This window comes from Leptodactylus fuscus, chromosome 5 (genome assembly GCF_031893055.1).
Source record: "Leptodactylus fuscus isolate aLepFus1 chromosome 5, aLepFus1.hap2, whole genome shotgun sequence".
NCBI classification, from domain to species: domain Eukaryota; kingdom Metazoa; phylum Chordata; class Amphibia; order Anura; family Leptodactylidae; genus Leptodactylus; species Leptodactylus fuscus.
The window spans coordinates 78,667,878-78,693,873 of record NC_134269.1 but is presented as its reverse complement, the minus strand read 5'-3'; the positions used below and the strand labels follow the sequence as shown (position 1 = coordinate 78,693,873).

At 44.0% G+C, this 25,996-nt stretch overlaps 1 protein-coding gene across 1 annotated transcript in view; it reads right to left on the bottom strand.

The window, feature by feature from the left end:
- The window catches only part of UNC13C (unc-13 homolog C), a 482,392-nt gene that overhangs the window by 375,262 nt on the left and 81,134 nt on the right, over window positions 1–25,996 (bottom strand). The window contains exons 4-5 of the mRNA XM_075273478.1: window positions 13,182–13,204; window positions 12,614–12,675 (exon numbers count right to left, since the gene is read on the bottom strand). Of these exons, the coding sequence (XP_075129579.1) occupies window positions 12,614–12,675; window positions 13,182–13,204 (85 nt within the window). The remainder of the gene's footprint in view (window positions 1–12,613; window positions 12,676–13,181; window positions 13,205–25,996) is intronic.

Here is a 25,996-nt window from a genome sequence, read left to right as displayed (position 1 = left end):
TGCACTGTTTGGGTTATATAGGACCTGTTGACTTTAATAAACAGCATTTTATTTTTTTTTTCTTACAAACATAATAAATAAGCTGTACATTCAATTCAATTAAAATAATTAGCAATAACATAGAAAATGTGGGACCAAAGTAGTGTATCAGAGAAACTGAAGCCCGTGGATGTTTGAGGTCTTATGAACTGTATAATAACATGGTCTAAAGAATATAAAGAATAGATAAAAGAAAAGGAGAAACAAAAGAAAGGGAGATAAAAGAGAAAAAAGGGAGTGCACGGGTTTTCTCAACAGAATGGCCATGGGAACCTATTGCATTGCATTACACAGAGACTAGGAAATGACAAATCATCTTTGAAAAGGCAGGAAAGAGTGTAAACTGCTGCCTGGTGTGAATGAAAGCTACAGAATAATGAACAAGCTGTGAGAGTAGCTACCATACAGTGTTGGCCAAAAGTACTGGCACCCCTGCAATTCTGTCAGATAATACTCATTTTCTTCCAGAAAATGATTGAAATCACAAATTCTTTGGTATTATTATCATCATTTAATTTGTCTTCAATGGAAAACCACAAAAAGAATTGTCAAAAAGCCAAATTGGATATAATTCCACAGCAAACATAAAAAAGGGGGTGGACAAAAGTATTGGCACTGTTTGAAAAATCATGTGATACTTCTCTAATTTGTGTAATTAACAGCACCTGTTACTTACCTGAGACACCTAATAGGTGGTGGCAATAACTAAATCACACTTGCAGCCAGTTGAAATGGATTGGATGAATGGATGAAGTTGACTCAACCTCTGTCCTGTGTCCTTCTGTGTACCACATTGAGCATGGAGAAAAGAAAGAAGACCAAAGAACTGTCTGAGGACTTGAGAAGCAAAATTGTGAGGAAGCATGAGCAATCTCAAGGCTACAAGTCCATCTCCAAAGACCTGAATGTTCCTGTGTCTACCGTGCGCAGTGTCATCAAGAAGTTTAAAGCCCATGGCACTGTGGCTAATCTTCCTAGATGTGGACGGAAAAGAAAAATTGATAGAGATTTCAACGCAAGATTGTGCGGATGGTGGATAAACATCCAAACAAGTTCAAGCTGCCCTGCAGTCCGAGGGTACATCAGTGTCAACCTGTACTATCCGTCGGCGTCTGAATGAAAAGGGACTGTATGGTAGGATACCCAGGAAGAACCCACTTCTTACCCAGAGACGTAAAAAAAACAGGCTGGAGTTTGCCAAAACTTACCTGAGAAAGCCAAAAACGTTTTGGAAGAATTCTCTCTGGTTAGATGAGACAAAAGTAGATCTTTTTGGGAAAAGGCATCAACAGAGTTTACAGGGGGAAAAAAAAGAGGCCTTCAAAGACAAGAACACGGTCTCTACAGTCAAACATGGCGGAGGTTCCCTGATGTTTTGGGGTTGCTTTGCTGCCTCTGGCACTGGACTGCTTGACCATGTGCATGGCATTATGAAGTCTGAAGACTACAAACAAATTTTGCAGCATAATGTAGGGCCCAGTGTGAGAAAGCTGGGTCTCCCTCAGAGGTCATGGGTCTTCCAGCAGGACAGTGACCCAAAACACACTTCAAAAAGCACTAGAAAATGGTTTGAGAGAAAGCACTGGAGACTTCTAAAGAGGCAGCAATGAGTCCAGACCTGAATCCCATAGAACACCTGTGGAGAGATCTCAAAATGGCAGTTTGGGGAAGGCACCCTTCATATCTCAGGGACCTGGAGCAGTTTGCCGAAGAAGAATGGTCTAAAATTCCAGCAGAGCATTGTAAGAAACTCATTGATTGTTACCAGAAGCAGTTGTTCACAGTTATTTTGTCTAAAGGTTGTGCTACCAAGTATTAGGCTGAGGGGGCCAATACTTTTGTCCGGCCCATTTTTGGAGTTTTGTGTAAAATGATCAATGATTTGACTTTTTTTTCCCATTCTCTTTTGTGTTTTTTCATTGCAAGCAAAATAAATGAAGATATTAATACCAAAGAGTTTGTGCTTGCAATCATTTTCTGGAAGACAATGAGTATTATCTGACAGAATTGCAGGGGTGCCAATACTTTTGGCCAACACTGTATATGCATGAACAGAGTAAACAATATCAAATAACTTACGTAGTATAGGACACTATTTGCTCAATGTTATAAATACCTTTCAAATGTGATTTTATTTTTAAGCCTAAGGTACTCAGTAGTGGGCAACAGCAAAAAAAACGCTGTGGGAAAAACCGCAGTGGCAAAGCATCACTGTTTTTCCTGCAGCGCTTTTCACATAAAGTCTGCAGAGGTTGCCTCTGCAAACTTTCTGCTTCCATTATACCTATAGGGAAACCACTGGAATTTCCAAAGGTATAATTGACATGCTGCGATTTCCAAAACAAAGATGATTTTGGAAATCGCAGCATGACTGCTGTTTGTATTTTTCAACAAGGAGTAGATGGGATTTGCTAGAATGCCCTCCACCTTGCAGTGACTGTAAAAAAGACTGTTTTTTTTCCCCACAGTATTTCTGCTGTGACCAAACCAAGGCATTTACGCCATGTGGGGCCCTGGCCTAAGGGTAGAATCTCCAGTGTAGCCTGCATACTTTGACAGAGGCTTCTGAAAAACAATATGTGAAAAAAATGGAAGAAAAAAACTATATGACCAAACTATTATTTGCTAGAGATAAATCTACAAAGTGTTTCTTCTGTAAAGAGTATTTTCTATTTAACTCTGCCTCAAGCTGTATTCACCTTATCCACAGTAAAATATCAGCTATGCTTTCACACACTCCTGCTTCCACTAAGGATAATTGCATATCTGAAGACAACAGTAAAGGCTGTGTAATTGAGTAAACCATGGCAAGAAAATGTTCCTCTGAACATGTAAAATGGTAAGATTTCTTACTGTTTCATTTTTCATCAAGACAAAGGCACATAGAAACAGTAGTAAGGATGTTAGTATCATAGTGGAAAAGGGTGGAAATCAGAACTGAGATTTACTACAGGGAGGATTTAGCATACAACATGTTCTCAGATGATGGTCTAAGGAAAAGTAATGATATTTATTAACATATGCTTCATTTTACGAAAGGAAGGAGGCAAAACATTGCAGTATGTCAGTCATAAGATGGTGTCTAACATGTTTAGAAGGTTGAACCACATTTACCAGTTCCACCCAATTTGTGATATCAGCACTTTAATTCAGGTTTGGTTACCCAGCCTGGCTTGGGAATACCTGTGTTCAGGGTGACCAGGAAAGGATTAGGCCTCAGATGGGGGTGCCCTAAGGTTTGATTGATTGCGGCTGCGATTAAATAATTGGAGGCCTGCATATGTTAGATAGTGTTATAGGTTTGTGCCTCCAGCGACCCCTCCTTTCTTATAAAGATAATCTTATGTTTACAACAGAGTTTTATGTTTATGTTATTTTAATGGTTATTTATGAGCACCTATTTTTGTAGGATATATACACTCACCGGCCACTTTATTAGGTACACCTGTCCAACTGCTCGTTAACACTTAATTTCTAATCAGCCAATCACATGGCGGCAACTCAGTGCATTTAGGCATGTAGACATGGTCAAGACAATCTCCTGCAGTTCAAACCGAGCATCAGTATGGGGAAGAAAGGTGATTTGAGTGCCTTTGAACGTGGCATGGTTGTTGGTGCCAGAAGGGCTGGTCTGAGTATTTCAGAAACTGCTGATCTACTGGGATTTTCATGCACAACCATCTCTAGGGTTTACAGAGAATGGTCCGAAAAAGAAAAAACATCCAGTGAGCGGCAGGTCTGTGGGCGGAAATGCGTTGTTGATGCCAGAGGTCAGAGGAGAATGGCCAGACTGGTTCGAGCTGATAGAAAGGCAACAGTGACTCAAATAGCCACCCATTACAACCAAGGTAGCCAGAAGAGCATCTCTGAACGCACAGTACGTCGAACTTTGAGGCAGATGGGCTACAGCAGCAGAAGACCACACCGGGTGCCACTCCTTTCAGCTAAGAACAGGAAACTGAGGCTACAATTTGCACAAGCTCATCGAAATTGGACAATTGAAGATTGCCTGGTCTGATGAGTCTCGATTTCTGCTGCGACATTCGGATGGTAGGGTCAGAATTTGGCGTCAACAACATGAAAGCATGGATCCATCCTGCCTTGTATCAACGGTTCAGGCTGGTGGTGGTGGTGTCATGGTGTGGGGAATATTTTCTTGGCACTCTTTGGGCCCCTTGGTACCAATTGAGCATCGTTGCAACGCCAAAGCCTACCTGAGTATTGTTGCTGAACATGTCCATCCCTTTATGACCACAATGTACCCAACATCTGATGGCTACTTTCAGCAGGATAATGCGCCATGTCATAAAGCTGGAATAATCTCAGACTGGTTTCTTGAAGATGACAATGAGTTCACTGTACTCCAATGGCCTCCACAGTCACCAGATCTCAATCCAATAGAGCATCTTTGGGATGTGGTGAAACGGGAGATTCGCATCATGGATGTGCAGCCGACAAATCTGCGGCAACTGTGTGATGCCATCATGTCAATATGGACCAAAATCTCTGAGGAATGCTTCCAGCACCTTGTTGAATCTATGCCACCAAGAATTGAGGCAGTTCTGAAGGCAAAAGGGGTCCAACCCGTTACTAGCATGGTGTACCTAATAAAGTGGCCGGTGAGTGTGTATATATATATATATATATATATATATATATATATATATATACCGTATTTTTCAGACTATAAGACCAAATTTCGGAGGAAAATGAGGGTGTGTCTTATAGTTCGAAGGGGGAGAGAGCGGAATTGCAGCATCGCCGCGCTCCTGCCACCACTGGTTTTCTGCAGCAGCAGGAGCGTGGCAATACTGCAGGCCCTGTGCCGGCGGCTAACACACTCACCGGCATCCGCCGTTCTATTATAACAGATGCCGGGTCCGGAGCTAATCAAAGCCCCCCCCCCCCCAATCAAATACCGAAGCTTATGCCTGCAATCAGAGATCGCAGGCAAAGGCTCCGACAACTCCGCTGTAAAAATTACAGCGGAGATGCCCACCAGGGATGTCCTTTCCCCCCCAAAAAAAGTTTAAAGTTAACCTTGGGGCTGGTCCCCACTGGCCCCATACCTTTAAAGTTGCAGGCCAGCTCCGGCGCGGCGAGCTTGCAGGAGCCGACCTGTTCTGGTGACAGCCGGGAGCCTACTGAAGGCTCCCAGGCCTGTCATCGCTATATTACTATTGCGGCTGGCCTATGACCCTCCGCAATAGTAATGTATAGAATCTCCCATAGACGGCAATACACTTGTATTGCCGTTTATGGGACTTGCAATCAAATGATTGCAGGTTCAAGCCCCCTAGGGGGCGCTAATAAAATAGTTTAAAAAAAAAAAAAAAAAAGCTTTAAAATAAATAAATAAAAGTTCACCTCCTTTCCCTAGAATACATATAAAAGTATAACATTACTGTGAAACATATATACATTAGGTATCCCTGTGTCCGAAAATGCCCGGTCTACTAATATTTTTCCTGTACAGTGAACGTCAAAATCAAAAGTGCTAAACCGCCGGGTTTTTCTCACCGTTTTGCCTCTGATTTAAATAAAAGATGATCTAAGCAATAGACATTTCCCAAAATGGTATAACTAAAAAGTACATCTGGCCCCACAAAAAAACGCCCTATACATTCCCATACAGCTGCAGGGTCACCTGTCAATGTGGCCTTGCAGCCATTGCAAAACTACAACTCCCATACATTAAATATTTTACCATGGTATATTGTTTTTATGCAAAAATTAATACACTGCTGCTTTGTAAAAAGGTTGAAGGAAAGAAAAGGGATGTGTGGTGTGTCCAGTAGCAGATCTAGAATATCCCAAGCCAGAATAAATGCATCAGTGTGTGATACGGTCATCGCCTGAAAGCTGCTGGCACCTCTCTCCATCTGCTGTATGTACAGTATGTTACCCTATATGGAATAAAGCAGGAAGCTTTTATCATACTTCGGTGAATGCCCCCTCTGTTTTGTTCTGTTATGATTAGGATTGGGATGTCTTTAACAGAGGCTGAGCACCACGGAGTGCAGAAACGTCTCTCCATGTGACAAATGAATCCAGGACTGTCGGCTATGCCATTCTATCCCCTCTTTTTCTTGGATGATTACTAGATCTAAACTATCCCTTAATCATGAATTATTAATTGTATTCTTTCATATGACTTTGCAGCATCAGCTGTTATATGCAAGCACATGAAGAATAAACTGTTTCTGACTACTACATGGTCTTACATAGTGCATCTTTAGCAGTGCTTCCCACCTTCAGGCTCTAGTTCCATTTTTCAGTTCAACTCTGCTCCAGCAGCAGAGGAGATTAGCTGCTATAATGTCTCGTATGTAGTGCATACACAGAAAAAGAGACCCTTATCCTTTGTCTCTCTGCAGCACATCATCATAAGCAGCAGCATGGAGGATGTTATTCAATAGTACTGAGGAGTGTAGCTGGGAATCCAGCATGAAGGCTAGATAAAACACATACTAGAAGATGCAGATGGGTCTCTATTAGAGATGAGCAAACAGTAAAATGTTCGAGGTTCGATATTCGTTTCGAGTAGCCCCTCAATATTCGACTACTCGAATCGAATATCGAACCCTATTATAGTGTATGGGGGGAAAATGCTCATTTCAGGGGTAGGCAACGTTCGATCAAATTATACTTACCAAGTCCACGAGTGAGGGTCGGGCTGGAACTTTTACATTCGAATAGCAAGTGGTACTCGATCGAGTACGAGTATTTTGAATACCGTAGTATTCGATCGAATACCTACTCGATCGAGTACTACTCGCTCATCTCTAGTCTCTATGTGTCTGCCTGCATCTGGTCTTCCTCCTTTTTCCCCTCCTCACTCCATAGACATAAATGACAGCAGCTGTAAACTGATCTCTCAGTATATGGACACACTTGAGGGTAAGTGATCAGTGCAGAAAATGGAGGAAGAAAATAACTGGCTGATGAGTAGACAAAAAGAGAATTTTCTCTGGCAAGATATATTACAAAACTTCTTATTTTCACTTGAAAGGTTAGTGGCTAGAGATGGGCGAGTACTGTTCGGATCAGACGATCCGAACAGCACGCAGCATTGAAATGAATGGAAGCACCTGGTACTTCCGCTTTGACGCCGGCCGCTTAACCCCCCGTGTGCCGGCTATGTCCATTCATTTCAATGCGTGCGTGCTGTTCGGATCGTCTGATCCGAACAGTACTTACTCATCTCTATTAGTGACCATTTAAAAAGACTTTTTTTTTTTCTAACAAGTGTTATTTGCCTGAATATATCTGTGGCAGTTACTTATTAATCAAATTTTTTAATAATTGGTGGTTTTGTAATCTGCTGTTCATATATGGGAAAACAATAACATTTAGTGTCTTCTGAAACTGTATACTGTGTCAGGAACCCAGTATATGGCGCTGCCTCAGCTCCAGGAGTGTTAGCTCTGCCTGCCAGCCCATCAAAGCTAACAAAACCAGAGCCTTAGCATTTTAGGATGTTGAATTGTTGAAGTAGAGGCTAACTACACCTCTCTTATGTGTAACCCTAAACCACCTGGTTTGACATGGATACAGGAGGTAGTGCCTAATATTAACAGTCACAAGAGGCAATGGCATTTAGTGGATCCATGGCATACCAGGCGGCACCTGATTTTACCCACTCCATTCTAAGGGTAAGTTCACACGGAGTAACATGCCGCGTGATGTGGCACGTATACGCCGTGTGAGACTTTGTGGGTCGTATACGCTCCCATTGATTTCAATGGGAGCGTGGATCGTAAATGCCACGTTATTTTGCGGCCGCAAAATCACGGCCGCAAAATAGCGCCGCGTATACGATATCAGCTCCCATTGAAATCAATGGGAGCGTATATGGCCCGCAAAGTCTCACACGGCGTATACGTGCCACATCACGTGGCATGTTACTCCGTGTGAACTCCCCCTAACATCTACCCTCCATACAGGGTCCACCATGCAGCAGGCCTAAAGATAGTTGAAAGTCTATGGTTCTCCCATAGTTTAGTTAGTGTACAAGACAGGACTTCTAGATTAAACATAGAAACAGCAATGATCTCATACACCTGTCCTACAGATGAATGCAAAACTGCTTGCAATTTTTTTGGCATTAACCATATAATAGGTTGTGTCTTAGCCACATAAAGTATCAACATCCCTGTATCATATAAATACATTTCACCCATGTTCAGTAATTATCTCTTGTATCTTATACTAAGGCCGTGTACCAGTGAACATTTCATGAAAGATTCAAAACAATAGCAGCAAAAAATCCATGCCAAAGACGCTGTCATAAATATCACAACAATGCATTTTTACAGGGGACCAGACTCCAAGTGACATAGCAGAAAAAGCAGTACACAAAAACATTTGTCATACACAAAGGTCTATTGTATTGCACAGGTGTTACATTAGAAGATGTTTCCATTAGAGACAGACACACATTTTATTTTTGACAGGTGCATAAAAATTACTTAGATTGGAGCCGGAGTTTTCTTACAAGACAGTGTGATTGGCATGTTTACTTCAAGATAGAAAAAAAAGATTTTATTTTCAGGATCCTGAGCTAGGTTAGTAAGTCTGAATATTGTAACCTCTGTGTCTGCTGTTGTACTGACTGCAGGACGTTTCAGCAGCATGCCCTTAACATGTGGCTCAGGCTCAAACACCTCGATCTCACACAACAACCTTACACTTACAGGTAATTTGTATTAACCAGTCATCTGTAAATGTACATGAAATGGGAAGTGTGAAAGCCATCACATTAGGACATCATGTTTTAGTGTCTTAAGGATATTATAGTCTCAGCACACAAAACTTATTAGTTGAATAAAGAAATATTCCTCATGCTTTGCAAGATTTCTGCTGTCAGTCTTTACATAGGACTTAAGGCTCATTTGCCACAGTATATGTGTGGTAGGTATCTTATCTTTTTTCTCCTCATTGGTGGTGTAGTAATCTGCATAATTATTTTGTTGCCAAAATCATAAAATCATCTCTTTGTGAACTTCCTGGTAAACCTGTGACAGACTTGTGTTTACAGAAGGCAGCGAATCTGAAGAGGTAGAGAGCACTAACCCTGGTCAATCCTGAAAAAGTAGGTGTGTCTCAGACTACCTCATACTTCCTGTAGGCTCTGTAGCTAAACTATAGTGACAGGTCACAGCTCTGCCCTACTATATATTAGATGAGCATGTATAGAAAGCAGTCAATAAGCAAGAGTTGAGAAAAATAAAGAACATGTTAGTATCCCCTCTAGGTACAGACTTACTTATATGTTTTCAGGTACTCACTAAATAGTTACTTTAATTGATCATTTCAATGGATCCAGCTCAGTTTACCAAAAAGTAAAAGAAATTAACTAAAAGTTGTCATATTTTATAAGGGAAATTTTTAAAGCTTCCCTAAAGTCTATTTCTAGCCAGATAGTGAAATGGCGAATATTAAAAATGTTCTATTATATTGTGCTTGCCTCTTTTTCCAGTTATCAGAACCCCCCCCCACCCCAACTCCACACGCACACATACACACAAACATCTTAAATTTTTAATTCTCTATATTCTCTGCTGAATTTGTCTTGGTCTCCTGTCACTGTTTTTAGATTACATGTGTCAGAAAGGAATGATGAGAGGAGTAACACAATACGAGAGAAGCACAGGCACAGAAATAGACTAAGGTGCTACTGCAACCAAGGCCGCCGATAGGCCAGTACTACTGCTACTGGGCCTGGCCAAATTTTAAAATGGGGGGGGGCCCGGGCCCCCTGGCACCGGCAGCAGTCATTATATGTCCTGTTTCAACTCAGATCTGCGTCCAGAGGACGCAGACCTGAGTTGAGCACATAACGCGGCTGAAGCGAGGAGCTGACACAGGTCAGCTCCTCGCTTCGCCGCTGCCGCCTGTCTCGCTGACACATATGCGGCTGAAGCGAGGAGCTGACCTGTGTCAGCTCCTCACGTCGACGCTGCCGCCTCTCTTGGTGACACATATGAGGCTGAGCCGGAACCCGGCTCAGCCACATATGTGTCAGCGAGAGAGGCGGCAGCGGCGACGTGAGGAGCTGACACAGGTCAGCTCCTCGCTTCAGCCGCATACATGTCAGCGTCAGCGAGAGAGACACCCAGCGGCGAAGCGTGGAGCTGACCCGTGTCAGCTCCTTCCTTCAGCCGCATGTGTCAGCGAGAGAGACGCGCAGAGAGCGGCGAGGGAGCGGAGGAGAAGGTAAGTTTAATGTGGAGGTGGAACGTGAATCTGGGGGCAGATGAAAGAGAGGACGGCATGACACTGTGGGGACATGAATCTGGGGGCAGATGAAAGAGGACGGAATGACACTGGGGCAGATGAAGGAGGGGACGGCATGACACTGTGGGGACATGAATCTGGGGGCAGAGATGGAGAGGACATGAATCTGGGGGCAGAGATGGAGAGGACATGAATCTGGGGGCAGAGATGGAGGGGGGACATGAATCTGGGGGGACATGAATCTGGGGGCAGAGACGGAGGGGATATGAATCTGGGGGCAGAGATGGAGGGGGGACATGAATCTGGGGGGACATGAATCTGGGGGCAGAGATGGAGGGGACATGAAACTGGGGGCAGAGATGTGGGGACATGAATCTAGGGGCAGAAATGGAAGGGGGACATGAAACTGGGGGCAGATGAAGGGTGTATATGAAACTGGGGGAGAGATAGAGGGGGGACATATAATTTACGGGTGACTGTAGGAGGATTATACTGTGTGCGGGCACATGAAAAATTAACGAGTGGGCGGAATCAACACAAGTGGGCGGGGCTAAATTTGCTGCGGCGCGCTAAGTGCGCCACACATTTTGTCCCTCTTTTAGTTCTTCAAAAGTTGGGAGGTATGGAGATGGGGGGAACATGAATCTGGGGGCAGAGATGGAGGGGACATGAATCTGGGGGCAGATGAAGGGTGTATATGAAGCTAGGGGAGAGACGGAGGGGGACATATAATTTACGGGTGACTGTAGGAGGATTATACAGTGTGCGTGCAAATGGAAAATTAATGAGTGGGCGGAGTCAACATAACAGTGGGTGGGGCTAAATTTCCCGCGGCGCGCAAAGCAAAAATGGCAGGGGAGGGGAGGGGGGGGGCCCAGACACTTAGGCTGTATGGGGCCCCAAAATTCCTGATGGCGGCCCTGACTGCAACTTATAGTACATTTTTATTCACATTAATACTGTACAGTGCTATAACATTATAACATACTCCTTACTGCTTCTGAATAAGTGAGTGAGAGATAGTAAAGAACAGAATCTCCTGTTTTTACTCGGCATAACTAGGAATGGTGGGGCCCTGTGGCGAACCTTTGACACGACACCCCCCCCCCCCGACGCCGAAGACCCTGACCAACCCCCCCTGCCCCTCATTCCTGCGTGCACTATTATGCCCCATAGTTGCCCTTGCACACAGAATTATACCCCATAGTGGCCCCTTCACCCAGTATTATGCACCATAGTTGCCCCTGCACACAGCATTATACCCCATAGTTGCCCCTGCACACAGCATTATACCCCATAGTGGCCCCGTCACTCAGTATTATGCTCCATAGTGACCCCATCACCCAGTATTATACCCCATAGTAGCACCATCACCCAGTGGCCCCATTGTGGACACCCATTAACAATTATTATACTTTTCAGACCCCAGAGCATAATAATCGGAGACCGAGAGGGGGATACAAACATAAACACTGTTACTTACCTATCCCTGCGCCCCCCGCTGTCGGCTATCTTCAATGACGTCAGGGACATCATGTAACTGGTGGCCTGTGTCGCGACACATAAGGACGCAGGCCCCGGTCATGTGACGTCTGAGACATCACACAAGTAGGCCCCGAAGCCTTCGTGGAGCGTGGAGCGATAAGTAACACTGTTTGTTAAGTTGGCTTACCTCTCCCGGGCATCCGATCATTACACTCGGGGGTCTGAAAAGACCCCTGAGTATAATAATTATGTTTGCGGGGCCCGCGGTGTCACTTACCGATCCTGGCCCCTGTCCCCAAGTAAGTAGGGCCCGTTACCGGCTGGAGTTACTATTAAAAAAAAAAAAAACGCAGCGGTAGCGGCTGTCGCTGGGCCCCCTAATGTCTCGGGCCCTGTGACAGCTGCCTCCGCTGCTCCCCCGGTAGTTACGCCACTGTGTCTATCTGAAACATTACAGTAGCTAGTCTCCACCCTCAGTACAGAGACAAATGAGAATTAGAGATGAAGCCTGCAGAGGGGGAATTGCTAAACAATGCAAAACACATGTCATATAATGGCCAGCGATTATGTTACTCATTTAGACACACATGGCAACATATCCTAGATAGCCATCCAAAAGGTTAGGTACACTTGACTTATGCAACAAGTGGATTTTCTAAACACCTTAATCCCTTCCATATTGGTGATAGCAGAGTATGTGTTTATACCAGAGTTTATCATATAGTAGGCACTGTATTATACAGTAGTATTAGATTTATATAGTTAAAATTAGGTTTCTGTCCTAACATACAAAAAAAAAACAGAGTTCACATAAACTAAAATTCTTTATGTAAACCAAACATGCACTTACCCTCCAGTCTGTATTTCGTAGAGTTTTGATGCATCCAAAGAGCTGCCACCAACTATCCGTGCCTTTTATAGAGAAGAGAATAAAGACATAATGTTCATCTTTGAAGGAAGGTCTGTTCAGGCTTATTTATTTAAAGCTCACCATACACAGAACACCGAACATGAAGTATGTTAAGCAGGGTCACCTCCAAGCCGCCAATACAAGAAAATACAAAATGATTCATTCAGCAATGAACTTTATAATATCAGTAATGGAACTCAACAGCATATACATTGGACATAGAACCAAAATGCCTGAATATGGAATTATTGAAATGTTCATATATGGGAATAATCATTGGAATAACGCTAAGAATCCAGGAGCAGGCTTTAATGTAGGCAGAAGTTGTGAGCGTCAGGAGTATCCTGTTTAACAATGCCGCACATTTGGTGTTCTTAAGGCAACAAAAGAATGGGTAACAAGAAGGAGCACATGCAGTATTCCACAATAAAATGAAGGAACCGAAAAGGTCAAGTCACAAACAAACATTAACAAGACATGATCCCTTAGGAAAGATGTGATTTAAAACCTTTTCATCCATAGCTTTGCTATCTGAAAGAGAACCAGGAAGAAGGGGGATAGATGTTAGACAAGATTGGCCAAGTAGTTATGTGAACAACTGACTAGACTTGACATACTGAGGAGAAATAATTTCTCTATTTTTAAATAACTGCATACATTTATAGAGAGATGAAAAATACAAAGAATCAAATAGAGAGATAACACGTCATTGGTGGAAATAGTGAACTGAAGATCTTAGAATATTCAATCAATACTATTCAAACTTTCTAAAAGCATTTGAGAAATTATCTACAATTGCAGTTGTATATTGTATTATTGCAGTGTTTATATTACTATTGTATCTAGCATCCAGCATTTCCACCATGTGAAACACATACAGTAGGAACCTGTACAGAAATCCAATGTTTTAGAGTTCAGGAGATATATTTCATACTGACAGTTGTAATCCAAATCTGTCCTGTATGGATCCATTATACGACAATTATAGCATGCTATGGGACCTTTTTGTACAATTTGACGTCTCTAATTTCTATACTTGGGGACCAGAAGAATAGAAACCCACTCCGCTTAAAAAGCAGTTTCCCATGGAAACCCATGGATTCTAAGGGCTATAATGGGGTTATCAGGGTTTCCACCTAGTTTCCGCTCGAAAAATACGGAGAGAAAAGTCCTGCTTCCTCATTTTTTTTTTAGCAGGTTTGAATGTAGATCAGGCACAGGTGTAAACTTAGCCTTAGTCACCGCATGTGGATATTATTTGTTTAGAAATCTCATCCACTATGCCGCTGCCATTACTGCAGAGCAGCTAACCTACTGCCATTTCTGCCCATATGGCCCTGGCTTCTGGCCCTAGACTGAACAGCTACTAAGATAACCACTTAGTTTGGGTTCACATTGTGTATTTTTGTATTAAAAATGCATGTGTTTCATATAAAAGTATGTACGTTTGTATATGTGGCCTCAATGTGTTAGTGGAGGGTCTGGTCCTTAATATGCGTATGCGTGCCTACGTCTGTATTATATTACTGTGTATTATCCTGTATCTGTATTACTATGCTGCTGTAACATGCTGAAATTTCCCCAATGTGGGACTATTAAAGGATTATCTTATCTTAATTTAGCTGGAGAGCTGGATAAAAATCTATGCAACAGGTAAGTGTTTCATGGGTGCTGGATAGCTGAACACTAGATACAAAACCTTGTGGCATGGTAGCTGTTGTATACCTTTTGGTAGACAATCACATACACACAAAATATATTGCAAATCTTTGCATGTGATGGCATAGCAAATGAAGAACTGTTAGTATTTTCTGTTTATCACTTTATATGAATTATAGAAGCATATGTTATTAGAACTTTACAAATGTCACCTTGACAGAATACACTAATGTATATCACATAATGTAATAAAATTATAAGAGAGATACAGGTGGTAAATAAATAGTTATGTACTGTAATAAGGCTAAATACATAAGACCATCCAGTTTCAATTATTGTCTATGTTCTGTGGGAAGGCAATACAACCCCTATGAGATAACGGCAGTTGCCAATTTTCTCATACAAGTGGATAGAAAACAATTTAGGCACCAAATAAATCCCATTATCAAATGCTCATCTCAACCTGGCAGAAGAAAACACATTTGAATCTATTCTAGTATTAAATTCCCTTGTTACAGGCAAAAGTACGTAAAGACCATTGGACAGGTCCTTTTGGCATTTGTACATATGAGTGGTTGCAGACTACAGTTTTGTTTTGTTTTTTTCATTTTTGTATATTTATTGCTTTAATAACTCAACCCTGAATTATCTTTCGCTGTATGAGCTTCTTACAGGCTGTCACTGCTGTAGAAAATAATCCATATTCCTTCAGACTACTAAATTATATAAGAGAAAGTTCCCATCTTCATCTAAGCCCTTTCTAATGTATACAATACAATTATTTAATTTGCCTTTGCAGCAGCTTCTTGACCCAGGTTGCTGAAGTTCCTTTTCATGATACATTAATATCATCCATATTATAGTGGTGTCCTGAAGGTGCAAGGTCAGAAATAAAGGAACCCAAAGAAATCTAAGCTTATTGTACATATGCTACCAATTACATACAGAAGAAAACAAAGGGTTTTCTGTTGGATTCAGTATAACAATGCTGGTGATTCCCACACTAGTCTTAACTCATTTCCCCACAGACACCAGATATGCAGAATTATCAAGGGGCCCCCGACTCTTAATAATTCTTAAGCATGTTAGGAGTTCCCTTACACCTGAACTCCAATCTATGGCAGTCAAGAACTGCTATAAATATCTGGTATAACTCATGTAGGGCTTGTGTTATGCTAAATCTGGAGACCCAGCCCACCTAGTCACCTGCTGTGCTCTGCCCACTATCTTATATAGTCACAAGTGGAGTACAGAAAGTGAGATGTGTCATTGTACCCTTAAAATGCCTGATGTTGAGGGGCAGCTTTAGCCACTATCCTGGCAAGAACTTTATATGATCTGAAACCCAGCCATGATTTACTTATTGTAGCCAAGTGATCCCATGTATTTAGTCTCCATAACAAGGGTTAGTTCACACCATCATTTTTCACAGTCCATTGCTCTCATCCAAATACAGGACATTAAATGACAAATGGAGAGGAACATCTCCATTCGGTGTCCGCCTGCATTCACTACAAAGTTAATAACATGATGGAAGCTTTCTACCAACATGTTTTTTACTTTTCTGATGGAAGAAAAGGCTATGCATGAAGGACAGTGAAGACAGTGTCCATTATGTTGTTTGCATTAGTGTCAAGGGAACAGCCACAGACGAAAGGGTGCGTTAGTCTACAATCTTTAAGCTAAGGAGGTCCCATGTAACGAGGTCGCAGCAAAAAAGTGCTGCGGGAAAAACCATCACGGCAACCCATCGCAGATTTTCCTGCAGCACTTTTCATGGGAAGTCTGCAGAGGTTTCCTCTGCAGACTTTCTGCTTCAATTATACCTATAGGGAAACCACTGGTGTTTCCGTAGGTGTAATTGACATGCTGCGTTTTCAAAAACCGCAAAGGTTTTGGAAATCACAGCGTGTCTACTCTGTGTATTTTCCCCGCAATGTGCGGATGAGATTTGCTAAAATCCCATCCATTTTGCAGTGACTTTACAACATTACGTTTTTTTTTCCATGGTCAAACCACAACATATACGCCATGTGGGGCTCCGGTCTTAATGACAATTGCTGTCAACCTATGATGGATGGGTTTAGTCATGGATGGATTTCTGACAAGTGACAGAGCTTAGAAAGTTCCTGCATTTATGGTCATATCCACTAGCAACTGATCAAGAAAAAGATAATTAGAGAAAATCTTTAAACTTTGCAAAAATTTGTAATTATTTATATTTGACTTTCAATTGTCTGCTAATTTAAATATGTTTGTGAGAAAAACCCTTTAAGGCTAAGGGCCCAAGTAGCAAGCCACAGCACAAAAACGCTCTAAAAAGGTCAGCTTCAGAAAAGCATTGCATTTTTTCCACATCATTTTTTACAGAAAGTCTGCAGAATTTTCCTCTGCAGACTTTCTGCACCTATACAGAAAACGTCAGCATTTGACATCCTATGATTTTGACATTGTATCATTTTTTTAAAATGCTACTTTTTCACTGCAGATTTTTTTCTGCAATATGTGGATGGGATTAGCCAGAATTCCATCCACTTTGCAGTTAATGTAAAATGCAGCGTTTTCAAAACGTGGAGCCCCAGCCTAAGGGTAATGTCCCATGTTGGGGAAATGCAGCGTTTTTCTTTCTGTGGGAATGCCGCAAAAAAAAAAAAAAAGAAGGTGCATTTTACAGTACCAGCAAAGTGAATTAGATTTCTGGCTAATCCCATTCACACACTGTGGGAGAAAAAAATTCTGTGGAAAAGCTGGGTTATCAAAAAATGCAGAATGTTAATTTTACCTGCGGAAATGTTCGCTACATGCTATAGATTTAATAAGGGGAAAAACTGGAGAGAAAAACACAGCAAAAACACTGTGGAAAAAAAATGGGATGCATTCTTCAATGTGGGCTGTAGCCTAAAAGTAGAATGTCCAATCTAATTAAACAGTACTATAGTATGCAAGACACATGGCACACAAGATACAGATACAGAAATAAAAAAAGAGAAAGCGTGTAAAAATGTATGAAAAGGAATATTTAGTGGAAAAAGGGATTGGAAACTGTGGACAGCTCTGATAATAGTTGTCAGAGGGATCATTTACAGCAACTCTACTGAGAGTAGGATAGATCAATCAAAGGAGGGAAATGTATATTCTAAAATCATGTAACATAAAAATATATAAAACTCAACCTTGGGGAGAACAAGATTAAAATTAGAAAATGTAACAAATGCAGGGGCGGATCCAGGGCCGGGCGAGCCGGGCAACCGCCCGGGGCCCCGCGCTTAGCGGGGCCCCGCGGCGCGGCCGGGACCTAACAAAATGGTCCCGGTCGGCATGTCCCGACTTCTACTGAGCTCAGCGTTAAAGCAGGAGCTGAGCTCACAGCTCCTGCTTTAAACGCCTATGTATTCAGCTCATCGGCGCTAGGACGCCGATGAGCCGAATGCATAGGCGTTTAAAGCCGGAGCTGTCACAGCTCAGCTCCGGCTTTAAGGCTGAGCTCCGGCCTCCGGCATTTGTAGCCGCGATGTGATGACGTCATCACATCGCGGCTACAATATGTGTATGAGGGAGAGAGCTGCGAGGGAACGAGGAATGGTGAGTGTGTGTGTGAGAGAGAACAGCATGACACTGGGGCAGATGGAGGGGCAGAACGGCATGGCACTGGGGCAGATGGAGGGGCAGAACGGCATGGCACTGGGGCAGATGGAGGGGGAGAACAGCATGGCACTGGGGCAGATGGAGGGGGAGAACAGCATGATACTGGGGCAGATGGAGGGGCAGAATGGCATGGCACTGGGGCAGATGGAGGGGGAGAACGGCATGACACTGGGGCAGATGAAGGGGGAGACCGGCATGACACTGGGGCAGATGAAGAGGGGGAGAGAACAGCATGACACTGGGGCAGATGAAGAGGGGGAGAGAACAGCATGACACTGGGGCAGATGAAGGGGGGAAGAACAGCATGACACTAGGGCAGATGGAGGGGGGAGAATGGCATGACACGGGCAGATGGAGGGGGGAGAACAGCATGACACTGGGGCAGATGAAGGGGGAGAACGGCATGACACTGGGGCAGATGAAGAGGGGGAGAGAACAGCATGACACTGGGGCAGATGAAGAGGGGGAGAGAACAGCATGACACTGGGGCAGATGAAGGGGGGAAGAACAGCATGACACTAGGGCAGATGGAGGGGGGAGAATGGCATGACACGGGCAGATGGAGGGGGAGAACAGCATGACACTAGGGCAGATGGAGGGGGGAGAATGGCATGACACTGGGGCAGATGAAGGGGGGAAGAACAGCATGACACTGGGGCAGATGAAGGGGGGAAGAACAGCATGACACTGGGGCAGATGGAGGGGGAGAATGGCATGACACTGGGGCAGATGGAGGGGGGAGAATGGCATGACACTGGGGCAGATGGAGGGGGGAGAATGGCATGACACTGGGGCAGATAGAGGGGGAGAGAACGGCATGACACTGGGGCAGATAGAGGGGGAGAGAACGGCATGACACTGGGGCAGATGGAGGGGGGAGAATGGCATGACACTGGGGCAGATGGAGGGGGGGGAGAACAGCATGACACTGGGGCAGATGGAGGGGGGGAGAACAGCATGACACTGGGGCAGATGAAGGGGGGGAGAACAGCATGACACTGGGGCAGATGGAGGGGGAGAACGGCATGACACTAGGGCAGATGGAGGGGGAGAACAGCATGACACTGGGGCAGATGAAGGGGGGGGGAATGGCATGACACTGGGGTAGATGAAGGGGGGAGAACGGCATGACACTGGGGCAGATGAAGGGGGAGAACGGCATGACACTGGGGACAGAGATAGAGGGGGGGACATGAAACTAGGGGTAGATGAAGGGTGTATATGAAAATGGGGGGGAGATATAATTTACGGGTGACTGTTGGAGGATTATACTGTGTGGAATCACATGAAAATTGAATGAGAATGGGTGGAGTCAACATAAAAGTGGGCGGGGCCTAATTTGCTGCGGCGCGCTGCGCGTGCCGCACGTTTTATTCCCTCTTTCTAGTCTTCAACAGTTGGGAAGTACAGGTTAGAAGTGCGAGACCCCCAGTAAGTAGGGCCCCGCCAAAGTCAATTGCCCAGGGCCCCGCAAACCCTGGATCCGCCACTGAACAAATGTCTTGGGGAAAGGAAATAAAGTTTGTTGGTTTATGTTATCAGCCAGCTGTAGGACATAAAGAGTCTGTCATTGTGCAGTGAACCAGATCTAAGGCCAGCACCCGTCCCGTCCTGTGAACAGTCATGAATCTAGTTATGGTTACAGGTTAAGGCATTTTTATCACTGTCTTCAGTGTGAAGAGGTGATACTAGGTCAGGTTTGGTTATGCTAGAAGGAAACTAGAGTACTCTTTCTGTGCTTTATGGCTAATGTGAACATGTTCTTATATCAGTTGCTCACAGGTCCACAATCCATGTTATCCAATGTGAATTAGGGTCCATTCACACAAAGTAACGTGCCGCGTGACCTGGCACGTATATGGCGTGTGAGGTTTTGAGCGCCGTAAAAGCGCCCATTGATTTCAATGGGAGCATGGATCGTATACGCCGCGTTATTTTGCGGCCGTGAAATAACGCGGTGTATACGATCCAGGCTCCCATTGGAATCAATGGGAGCTTTTATGGCACTCAAAATCTCACACGCCATATACGTGCCAGGTCACGCAGCATGTTACTCCATGTGAATGGACCCTTAGGCTATTAGCACCTGTGCTATTGATTTCTGTTGTTTTGCTGTGTCATAATAGATATGCATGCATTAGGATCCATTCACATGGAGGAAAATGGTGAGGAATTTGGTGTGGAAAAATAAACCCATTGAAGTCAATGTGAGACTTTGTCTTCAGCGCTGAAATTCCACACCAAATTCCTCACCATTTTCCTCCGTGTGAAAGCACCCTGAGGGAGCCTTCACACGGAGTTTACGCTCCACTCATTCAGATGCGTAAACACGTGTCAAAGTGACAGGTGTAAAACACAATCCCATAGACTTCAATGTGTGCCGATCTTAAGCAAGCTACACATTGAAATCAATGGGTTTAAAAGCCTCCCATTGATTTCAATGTGTAGTGCGCGTAAGACCGGAACACATTGAAGTGTATGGGATTCTGTTTTACAGCGGTCACTTTGACACGTGTTTACATGTCTGAATGAGTGGAGTGTAAACTGCGTGTGAAGGCTCCCTTAGGGTCAATACATACAGAATTTTTTGGCGAGGATTTTGGAGAGGAAAAAATCCGCGTCAGGAATTATGAAATGGTGTTTTCCTCCAGCTAGAGGTTTTTGAAGCGGTTTTTGCAAAAACAGCATCAAAAGACGCTAGGGGTTTTTCCGCCTCCCATTGACTCCCATTGTTTTTTTCAGGCGGAATCCATCTGAAGAAACATCATGTCGCTTTTTTTCCACTAGCGGAAAAAAAGTTAGCAGAATACACGGTGAGGCTTTTTTTGGAGGCTGATTTTGAGGCAGATTCAGCGTCAAAATCCTCGCCAAAAAACTCTGTGTGCATTGACGCTTAAACTAATGACTTATAGGACTGCATTTAAACTTTCCACACATGCCTTTCTTATTCTGCTCCACTTTCATAAAAATCTGTGTTTTATTCTTATGCAAATTAACTGAAAAGGGGCTTTAGGTTAAGGCCCCATGTAGCAAGCCACAGCCAAAAAGCACTGCAGGAAAAACCTTGGTGGAAACGCATTGCAGTTTTTCCGTAGCATTTTCAAGAAAGTCTGCAGTATTTCCATAGATATAATTGACATACTGCAATATACAAAAAACGTAAACTTATCCGATGTGGATATTTTTCTGCAATGTGTGGATGGAATTGATCAGAATCCCATCCACTTTGCAGGTACTGTAAAACACTGCATCAAAAATTGCGTGTTTATGTTATGTGGGGCCCTGGCCTAATTGGCCTTTTTCTCTCCTGTAGGGGCATCACTCTCTGCTGTAGATAATCATTCCTAAATGATGCCCAGCCTGCCCCCTGTTGCCTCAGTGACATGTCCCACTTTGTCATATTTTGTCTGCAGTTCAGGTCGGTTAACTGCAGCAGAGGGTGAAGCCCAGGCAGAAGAAGAAACGCCCCTAAAGCACTTTGCAGCTCATTTGCATAAGAATAAAATCCTGATTTTCATAAAAATTAAGCTTAAATGCAGAACAACAAAGGCAGCTCTATAAGGTACTGTCTTTAGTTTTCTAGCAATTTTCCTGCTGACAGAACCCTTTAAGGAGAGACACTGGGACAATATCATAAATCATTGCATGGATAAAGGAGCGTTTATTAAATGTGGATGTCACGGAGCAAAGGTATACGTCTTCCTCCGGAAGGTCTTTTGAATCAACACGGACGCAAGAGGTCGGGAGACAACAGCAATTTATTGTAATCCACAAAGTTAGTAGCCGGCGGCGGTCACATCAACCGTAATAACAATAAGTCCACAGAAGTCACAATCCAATGATAGCTTTGGTTCCTTGGTCCTGTAACTAAGTCCTGGCTCTCTGCAGAGCTGTGCACAGGCCGGCTAACACATACTAACTGCTAGCTACATCTATATACTAAACTGTTACTTCCTATATCTGGGGGTGGGAAGAGCTGAGTCACAGATCCTTCCCCCCTCACCTATGCCAAGGAGAGCAGACTCCCTGTCTCTTTTGAACAATGCACAGTCCAACATCTTCTTGGAGACACTGATCAGATTATCTCCACCCATTGTCCTCACTGGTCCTCACTAGTTAGAGGTATTTGCATACAATGTGCTAACACACTAGACCCGAATCAGCCAACTACACACTGATGTTTACAACAGGTTAGAGAATACATTCCACATGAAATATATATTACACATTGCCTATTGCCGGACTCTAACCATCCCGTGACAACCCCTCCCCTTCTCAAAACATGTGCATGACACAATTGGCCTACACAGGTAAATTGGGGAATGCACATCAGTCTCTATAGCTCATATGTCCTCCTGCCGGGATAACCCATCCGCGTTCTGGTGTTGGTTCCCTCGGCGGTACTGAATGGTAAAGTTGTAGGTTTGAAGGGCTGGCATCTGGCAGAAAATCCGGTCGATCCATGTTGGCGTCTCTCTGAGCTTGGCTTCGGGTCACTGCTCCCACAAAGTGGCACTGTAGATTTCCAACATCGTTGCCTAACAGAACATCGGCCGGCAGCCCGCTCATCACACCAATTGTGCATCGTTTTGGTCCATAACCATAGTCGAGTTCCACGGTAGCTTTAGGAATACGTCTTTGAGTACCCCCTGCCAACTTGATAGAAATGCCAGGGCCCTCCTCTAGGGCCTCGGGTCGTACCACTCGGGGGTCCGCTACCGTTAGGAAAGCTCCCGAGTCCCGGAATCCAACAACTGTTCGGCCATCCAGTAGGACCTCCTGCAAGTGCTTCCTCTGAAGGTTTGCGGGATGTGTGGCGGAAGGCTGAATCCCATAGACCCCTGGAGGTGGAACAGATGGGTCATTCATGGAGTCATCTGGAAATGGGGCCAAACTTTCTGTCCTAGGAGTGGTTCCCAGGTAGTGAATAGGCCGGGATGCCACGGTGGCCCGTGCCCCCATGTTAACAGGGCAACTAGCTTGCAAATGTCCAGGCCGCCCGCACCCAAAACATCTGCGCTCTAGCATTCTTCCAGTAGGTCGTTGTCTAGGGACAGGGTTGTTCATAGCTGGAGGCCGATGGGCTGGGACAGGGGTAGAGGGGGAATTGTAATCCTGAGGCCGGACACGAAAGGTGGGTGGCTGGCTGAAGGGTGTCTGGCGGACTGTGGTAGTTTTCCGCTCCTCTGCAAACAACCTCTTCCACTGCGGCTTGATGGTCAGGCCCTCATCTGCAAGAGAAGCAGCTTGTTCCACTGTGGCTGGGTTCCGTTCCAGCACCCACTCACGGATCTCAGCGGGGCACTGGGAAAAGAACTGTTCCTTAAGTATGACTTGGAGGATCTTATCGACTGTGACAGCCTCCTCTCCTTCTAGCCAGCGCTTGCATGCTTGCTTCAACTTGTGGGCGAACATGTGGAAGGAGCTTCCCCCATTGTAAGACAAAGAGCGGAACTGAACTCGGTAGGACTCTGGAGTGACTGCATAATACTTCTGCACCGCTCTTTTAATGGCCTCATAGTCCCGCTGATCACTAGGGTCCATGGCTCTGAGAGCTTCCGCAGCCCCATCTCGTAGGTGCCCCACCAGATACCGGACCCAATCCTTCTCTGGGACTTCCATCAGGTGGCACTGGTGTTCGAAGTCCTGAAAATATCCATCAACATCCCCAGCCGCTTCATCAAAGGTCTTGAAGTGTTTATGGGAGACATATGGTGGTTCTCTCACTGTTGGGCTGGGGGTCGACGTTTGATTATAATTCCACGTAGTTATCACAGCCATTCGCATTTCATGCGCCATTCTTTCCTTTTCATGCGCCATTCTCTGTTCCTCCTTCTCCGTTTCCTGAGCCCTCTGTAATGCTCTACTCCTTTGCTCTGCAGTTGCTCCTAGCCCCAGCACTGCCAATTCCTCCTCATACAAAACAACCCATCTGCTCTTTTGGGTCTGTACCTGCCACTCCCGTATCTCTCCTGTCTCCTGGGGGCAGCCCTCCTCATGGTCGCTTTGCAGGGTCATCTCCTCCAGTGCCTCGATCAGTTGATCTTTCGTTCTTCCCTGGTAACTCAGGTTTAGTTCCTGGGCCCTTACTTGTAGACTTGCCATAGTCCAGTTCCTGTATTCTGAGGTTGTGGCTCCATTAATCGCTGGGCTGCTGTAGTCCATCTCGCTGTCCGCTGTTGATCCCACCGCTGCCAACCAGTTGTCACGGAGCAAAGGTATACGTCTTCCTCCGGAAGGTCTTTTGAATCAACACGGACGCAAGAGGTCGGGAGACAACAGCAATTTATTGTAATCCACAAAGTTAGTAGCCGGCGGCGGTCACATCAACCGTAATAACAATAAGTCCACAGAAGTCACAATCCAATGATAGCTTTGGTTCCTTGGTCCTGTAACTAAGTCCTGGCTCTCTGCAGAGCTGTGCACAGGCCGGCTAACACATACTAACTGCTAGCTACATCTATATACTAAACTGTTACTTCCTATATCTGGGGGTGGGAAGGGCTGAGTCACAGATCCTTCCCCCCTCACCTATGCCAAGGAGAGCAGACTCCCTGTCTCTTTTGAACAATGCACAGTCCAACATCTTCTTGGAGACACTGATCAGATTATCTCCACCCATTGTCCTCACTGGTCCTCACTAGTTAGAGGTATTTGCATACAATGTGCTAACACACTAGACCCGAATCAGCCAACTACACACTGATGTTTACAACAGGTTAGAGAATACATTCCACATGAAATATATATTACACATTGCCTATTGCCGGACTCTAACCATCCCGTGACAGTGGACATTTATTTTTGTGACCAGAGACTGATGAAGCAATATGGAGATAATCATCTTTTTATGGATATGTAAATCAACCTACAAGTGTTTCGGGTACAGGTTTGATTTGCCAATTTTGCCTACAGGCAGTCACAAATGCTCAAACACTCTTCAGTAACATGAACCCTTTAAGCTATGATTGACATTTTCTGTCTCTGCCTGTGTTATGGCTGTTAGAAAATATGGCAAATTGAGCTCAGCCCTGGTACACTTGCACATCCATAAAAAGATGATTTTCTCTGTTTTGCTTCATCAGTTTGTGGCTACAGTGGTAAACTATTAAAGGCCTCTGCACTTCTTTATTATTGGTTTGGGGGAGCGTTATGTTCCTGGTAGACTCCTTTTAATATAAGATTTTTACTTCTTGTTTGCAGAAATACTGAAATCTATTTTATAGCTCCAGCTGCTTCTCAGCCACTCCAAACATGTCATTAATAAAACACAATGTTTACAAAAAGAACAATGTCATTACCAGATGACATTGAACTGACGTCTGTTATATTTGGAATATTTCATCAGTGAAGTATTGTTCCATCTGACTACTTTTCTGGTTCCAAGCTGTGCTGTACCAAGAATAAATGCAGAAATCCCACAGTAATTCCTTGGTAATGAAATGTAATGTTCTAGATTTCCTTTCACTTACTTACAGATCCCTTCTTTGTACATGGCAACATTTGTATCAAACAAATCTCATAAAATAAGCTTTTTTTGTCCCTACTTTTATTTCTCTTAGCACAAATAAACACTGCAGATGCTCTCTTCATCATGCCAGACCTCCTACAGAAAGTGTTCAAGAGGATTTGGATTAAAAAAAACATGATTATTTTTAAAGTTTTTGTTTACTTATAATACTATTAGAGATGAACGAATGACATTCGATCGAATTGGTATTCAATCGAATATCAGGCTGTTCGATATGTTCGATTCCAATCGAATAACACGCGGCAAACGCAGTAGAAATTCGTATCCCCTCCCACCTTCCCTGGCGTGTTTTTTTACACCAATAGCTGTGCAGGGGAGGTGGGACAGGAACCCCGACAACGTAGGCATTGAAAAAAATTGGAAAAACCCATTGGCTGACGAAAACATGTAACCTCTGATACATAAGAATAGTGTTGGCCATCTTTGTCTCATTTTCGTTTTGGAGTGATAGGGAGAGCTTATTCTCAGTGAGAGAAACACAGAGTGAA